The 6,940-nt window shown below is 40.9% G+C and overlaps 1 protein-coding gene across 1 annotated transcript; it reads left to right on the top strand.

Annotated features, from left to right (window-relative positions):
* Positions 1-2,733: 2,733 nt before the first annotated feature.
* On the top strand, positions 2,734-3,673 carry sprn2 (shadow of prion protein 2). The gene has a single exon (XM_079162053.1). It carries the CDS (start codon positions 3,024-3,026, stop codon positions 3,525-3,527), a length of 504 nt encoding a protein of 167 aa, XP_079018179.1. The 5' UTR covers positions 2,734-3,023; the 3' UTR covers positions 3,528-3,673.
* The last annotated feature ends 3,267 nt before the right edge of the window (positions 3,674-6,940 follow it).

Genomic DNA, 6,940 nt, shown 5'->3' with positions numbered 1-6,940 from the left:
TGCCACGACTTGGAAAATGTAGTTGTTGTTTTTTTCTCATACAATGATGTTATAAAAGAAAAGTCATCCTGATAGATGGATAGATATAATCTGTAATCTCCCTTCAGGTCAGGTTCAGGCCAGTGTAAAGCCCAGCATGTTATATAATGAGGTTTAAATCTTGTTGTATAATTCAAAATGACAGAGGAGAAAAAACACGAGTCAAAGCTTCGGGAGAGTTCGTTAAGTGTTCTGGTTTATTCACTAAGTGGTTAAATAATTCAGACTAAATTAGGACACACACATGTACACCCACAGAGGTATTTATGTGTGATGTCGGTGCTACAGCAGCTTACTGCACACCCAGCCAATGAGCAGGTGTGAGACAGTGATCCACTCACCTGATGGAGATTGTCTGGAGGATCACAGGCTGGTTCTGAAACCCGCTTCTCTCTGTCAGAAGAGTCTGAGCGGCCAGCGAACACCGTGTGGAAGAGGATCCTCGTCTTTGTGTCCGTCACAGGCAGTCGACAGGTGAGGCTGTTCATTCACATTTATACTTATTTCATACACGCTTCTGTTGAGTTCAGCGGGTTTTAACAATGTTTTTCAGTGGTGGAATGTAACACAGTACATTTACTAAGTGTTGTACTTAAACACAGTTTTGTCTTGTACTGTTTACTCCACTACATTTATTTGGCAAAATAAAATCATGACATGAAGCAGCACCGTACTCCTAATCTACCCAATAGTACACAAAGTATCAGAAAGTGGCTCCACATTAAAAAGCTTTACATGTATTCATTAGTGATACTATATCATAATATAATGTTTAACACTATGAAAGGAGCCATTCTGAGCTGTAAGTATTTGTACTTTTGATATTTTAGCTTTATTCTGGTGATTATACTTCTGTACTTTTTTACTTCTGTAACATTTTGAATTCAGTACTTCAGGATCTGATCACTTCTCCCACCACCGCTTAGTTTCCTCAGCTGCTTTTGTGAATATATTTCTCTTGTTATTGAATTTGTCCTCCGCCGCTCAAATTGTGTAGACGCGAGTAATATGCTGGTAAACAGATCAGAGGGCTCCAAATTTCACAATGAAAGGTTTTTAATCCTCCTTTGTGAGTCGGTGCTGCTGCAGCTTTAATCTGGGAGTCACTGGATTATTGTCAAACTAAGTGACCTCGTGTAATTATAGCTCAACTCATCTTTTTAGAGGACACAGATTAGACTGCGTACTGTTTGTTGATGGCGGAGCAGATGATGTCATGCTGCTCAGTGGTGGAAGAAATAATCTCATTGTTTACTTAAGCACCATGTTTTAATACACACGCAGCACTTTGGTGTTGGCGGTTTTAACTGCTTCATACTTTTGGGCACTTTAATCTATAACAATGCATTATGTTTTATTATATGTTTTGTTTGTGTTTGCATACGTCAATCACAAAAGTCACTCATGACTATAGCTGTTAAATAAATACAATATTTCTGTCTTAAATATGGTGGAATATAAGTATAAATTACCTGTACTTACTGTAGTTACTTTCAACTGTTTCATAGGACTGTTATTACATACATTACATATTTTGCACACATATTCTATAATACATAAACATAGTATAATATATAAAACTACTTTAATACTTTTATGTTTTGTTTATACTTGCACTATATATAGTGGCTGCTGGAGTTGGACTACTGGATTTCTTCTGCACAAATATCTGAGAGAAATTAGGGAAATGATGATATTAAAAAGTTATATACAATATATGGATTACAATACTATACAAGAAATATATATTTCTTTCATTCGATTAGTTCTCTATCTGTTTAACTTTCTGTCACTCCCCTACAGTTCTATGTTATTCTCTCTGTTCGCTGGGTTTAAACACTGAGACAACATGTATTTATTGCTGACAGACGTTGTATATTGGGGCTCATTATTGCAGCAGGTCTTTCCCCACAGATCTATAGAACCAGATCTCATCTCCTCCAGTAGATCCTAATGAAAGGGTGTTAGAGATTATGAAAGCCATCTGATCCCAGGTCAGCCGCGGTGTTAAATTGTGTCGCAGCAGTGACGCCGCTTGTGTTTCTCAAAGCTGGATTACGAGCTGTGATCTGTCCTGCTCTTAATTTATCAGCGACGTAAAAATAACACGCAGCCGGACTAAAGCGGCAAAGAGAACATCTCCCCATCAGGCCGTTCATGAGCACCGTGTGCCTTCAGGGACCAGTAGCCTACAACCAAGTACAACCAAGTACAAACACATACACTAGTATCATTATCTGCAGCATTTGTGAGGCAAACATTGTACTTTTTACTCCAGTACTCTGGTTTGACAGCTACATTACTCGTTCCTTTGTAAATCAAGACTTCACATTTAAAGTATGTGATCAACTTCTAAAACTATGAAGTATTTTTGTAGATGAATCTACTAAACAGTGTTGACATTTGTAAACACAGATCATCACCTCAACCAGCTATGGCCAAATGGTATATATTTAATATAATTTATATAATAATATTACACCCTTAAATTGGCCTTTTTGCATCATGAATACTTGTACTATTGATACTTAAAGTATATTTTGCTGATAATACTTCATTGGTACTTGCAGGACTTCACTGCAAGTTCACTTATTACTAACTTAAAGTATTTACAGATGCTGTTTCTCAGCATCTTTGTGTACAACATCTTTTATTGTCAGATTACCCTTTTTTAATGTATAGCTATGTATGTGTTCTTTTTTTATAATGATTTTAGTTTTCTACCTCCTGAAGCTTTTTTAATGCTGCATCTTTATCCTGTGATTGTCTTTATTTGAGAAACTCTGAGAAACATGTTGTGCTTCTTGCTTGATAAGTTCTCTTTAAATGAATTGTTATTACAGGGTAGTGATGTACTGTGGTGTTGCAACTAAATACTTCTTCCGTTAACTGTCCAGCAACAAGAACAACAGAAACAGAAAAGAGACACATTCCCTCCTCCTAATAATGTTTCCTTTGTCTTATTGTTCCAGGATAAAACAATAATGTGTGTCCTGCATAAAGTCCCCCTCACAGCAGCTCTCTGCCTGCTGCTCCTCGTCACGCTGTTGCCCAGCTCGGAGGCACGTGGTCGCGGAGGCTTCGGAGGCGGCCGAGGTGGAGGCTTTGGCCGGGGTGGAGGCTTCGGCCGGGGTGGAGGCTACAGGCCGGTCCAGAGCGGTGGCTCCAGTGTGGGGAAAATGGCCGGGGCAGCTGCAGCGGGCGCCATAGGAGGAGCCGTGATCGGGTCTGCCCTGAGCCGCCCTGGGTACGGTGGAGGGTATGGAGGTGGTTATGGAGGATATGGAGGTGGTTATGGAGGATATGGAAGCTACCCGCGATACGGAGGCGGTGGAGGCTACGGCCCAAGGCCCGGCTACGATGCCGAGGGCTCCGGAGACATGGGGTACTACACTGGAGCGTCCAGCGGGCCCATCTACAACAGCATCATCGTGGTCATCGGCTCCCTGACGGCCCTGCTGATGGGCCACTGGGGGGCCTTCATGTAGAGCTGGAGCCAGAGCTGGGATCCCAAAAACACAAACGGGTCCGAACAAACCCTGACTAAAGAAAACAACCCTCAACCTGACCTAAAATAGTCCAATGTGACCTAAGATATGACCTTTTGAATGACGGATTGAGTGTGTTTCCCTTCTACTCCTCAGTGAGTCTGTGAGGACTTCTGACCTCCACAGCATGACACCGAGCTTCGATCTGCAGCTGATGAACCTCCTGTAGAAATATGTCAGGAATATGGCTGTTTTTTATACTTTTGATGATTGTTTTATGATCGATATGTCTCTGTGAAGATAGAACAGATTGGATGTGTAATTAGGTTAAGTCTACCTCAACAAGTCATGTCAGGACAAGAGTTTAAGAGCAGCTATGATAATGCCATTTCTCACTGTATTTCATTGTACCTTCTTATTTTACCTTCTTATCAGTTTATATTCTCTAACTCTGCATATTAAACGGTGTATTCCAGACTTGTTTTTAGTACTTTGCTTGTTTATGTATACTTTACCTAATTAAAGTACATGTTTATGCCATTTTGTAGACTTTTATGTAAAAAAAAAAAAAAAAAAGAGCTAAATGTGCTTCCATGTTAATTATTGTTAAAACAATAAAAGATAACTTAGGACAAACTTTTGTGTTGAATTTTATTGTCTACGTTATTGTGAGATCGTGTTTACGTGTTTGTTGACCACGGATAAATCAGACTTTAGGGGGAAGCTGTATTCTAAAGAGCTGAAGACCTCTCAACACAAGCACCACTGCCTTTCTGGTTCCAGAGCTTTCAGCTGTATCTCATGGTCTTTAATCAGCACATTGGTCTCTGCTGCTGTTTCAAGTCCACCCTTTAATGATGTAAAAAACAAAACAATGTATTACTACAATACATGCAATAGATTTTATGTGGGAGGCCAAATCCTAGATAGGAAGACAGATGAACAGAATTGTTTTAAAATAGGTCATTTTAGTCACGTGAGTCCAATTATCAGCAGCAGAGAAGAAGCATCTGTAGAAGAGCAGAGCTCCACAAAGGAGACGCTCAGCTGTTCAATGTGTCGCTTCACTGGCTTCAGGGGAGGCAGGGCCACATCTGGACTAGGGCCACACCTGGACCACGGTCTTTAGTTAGTCAACAACTTACTAAATCCACTGCTTTGGATTTGCAACTCCAATGCAATAAAATTGAGGATTACGTCATTACGGAGTGATTAGCAGTAATGTGTTCTTCCCTAATCAGCCATTGGTCTAATGTACTCTACCACCTGGTCAGCAAGCTCACATGACTCAAATCAAACGCAACTCCGATGATGTCGCGTCATCAACAGGTGCACGCTGGATCCAGCGAACATGCTAAATGCTAAAATGTGCAGAGTGGGACGCTTTTCTGTCGGTGGAGCCTCATTCAGCTCTGTTGAGTGGACCGGTTATACTGGGACAGAGAGGATGAGTGGACTGGTTATACTGGGACAGAGAGGATGAGTGGACCGGTTATACTGGGACAGAGAGGATGAGTGGACCGGTTATACTGGGACAGAGAGGATGAGTGGACCGGTTATACTGGGACAGAGAGTGGACTGGTTATACTGGGACAGAGAGGATGAGTGGACCGGTTATACTGGGACAGAGAGTGGACTGGTTATAATGGGACAGAGAGGATGAGTGGACCGGTTATACTGGGACAGAGAGGATGAGTGGACCGGTTATAATGGGACAGAGAGGATGAGTGGACCGGTTATACTGGGACAGAGAGGATGAGTGGACCGGTTATACTGGGACAGAGAGTGGACTGGTTATACTGGGACAGAGAGGCTACTTTGAAAGGGAGCTCCAGCAGCAGAGAAGTGGAACCTGGATGAGATGTACAAGGATTTTGCGGTGCACAACTCTCACAGAATGACGTTCACGTGAGTAAAACACTCATCTAACACACAAAAACACCGTGCAGCTCTCTGGTTTTCTTTAACGTGAGTTTAAGGCCGCAGCTGCTGCTGAGTTCATATTGTTCACACAGAACCATGTGTGCTTTGCTGATGTTTTATTCTGCTGTGGATTTTGGAATAAGTATCAGGTTATTACATTAATGTTGCTTGATAACGCTCATTACACCCATCGCAGTGTCCAATTTATTGAGGGTTGTTTTTGTTTAATTGTCTGAGTTTTGTGTATTTTCTGCTTAATTCTTGTGAGGCTGCACTGAGTTAAGTCCCTGGAGTTAAATCGGCTCTATGCACAGACTGCTAATACTATCTTTGTTTGAACCTACAAAGAGGTTATGTTGTTGATGTTATTCAACTAGTTGGTTACAGTCAAGGCTACTTTGACATTGAATGCATCCTTTCTTTTTATCCAAAAGGTGATTTTGACTGAACACTCGTGTCATTTATCACATATCATCATATAAAAGATGTTCTTCACGCCACCTTTTTAAAACTAACACAGTAACGTCATTTCACTGACCTACTTTTATCATAAGTCATTTTACTGAAATGTGAAATGTCTTTTAAGTAACAGTACTTTTACTTGAGTATAATATTCTAATACTCGCAACTGGAAACTATGAAATATAGGGACAAATTAAAAAGTCCAGTAATGTCATTTCCAACACTGGATATTATTATATCATATTATAAAATATATCAGTTCCAATAAGCGTGGTATTTGATGAACAAATGGAAACTCTGATGGGGCCTTGAAGTGCTTGCATGACTTGTCTCGGCTTCATGAGCTCACAGCCAATCAGATCACACCATTGCTCCTGTTTGCTGTCCTAAAGCAACATCCAGCCGTGTTCTTTGCACCGCTCACATTCAATAATCACGCTTCACCGCACGCTCAGACCTGAAACACTGAGAGGAGGCGACCCCGTCCTCAGTTAGTCCTTCATTATACGAGACAGACTTGATATGTTTCCTCTGTCTGAGTAGCTTCCCTGCAGTGTTTCTGAAAAAACGAAATTCAGATGAAATCGCCACATTTTGTAAAGTTCCCACACTCAGCCAACTCTGAAAGCCATAGAACAAACGTCTGCAAGTGCACATTAGTAAAGTTAAAGTTTATTTGACAAGAACAAATGCAAAAGGTGTGAGTCAACCCTCAGTATTCAGTAGGAGCTCCAGCAGGACATGGGGCTCCTCACGGTTAAAAGGCTTACAGGGCTTTTTAAAAGCGGCACATCAGCATTTTCAAACACATTCAAAGTTCACAGGACACATGAAACGGCACATTAAAGGTACACTGTGGGGTTTTTATCAGTCAATCTATGAAACCTGTCGGTTGTAATTGCAGTTCAGTGGTTGAAATGTGAATCTCCTGGTTTTAGAGTTGGAAAGTCACTAAATACTTCTACACATTTAAGGTACTTGTACTTCACTTGAGTATTTCCATGTTATGCTAGTTTTCTACTTCTACT

The sequence above is a fragment of the Pholis gunnellus genome (genome assembly GCF_910591455.1).
Source record: "Pholis gunnellus genome assembly, chromosome: 6".
NCBI classification, from domain to species: Eukaryota; Metazoa; Chordata; class Actinopteri; order Perciformes; family Pholidae; genus Pholis; species Pholis gunnellus.
Note: the sequence above shows the minus strand (reverse complement) of the source record. Positions and strands in the feature narration are given on the sequence as shown.

Bases quoted from the DNA above. Each gene is read 5' to 3' on its own strand.
- sprn2 (XM_079162053.1), top strand. From the start codon at position 3,024: ATGTGTGTCCTGCATAAAGTCCCCCTCACAGCAGCTCTCTGCCTGCTG.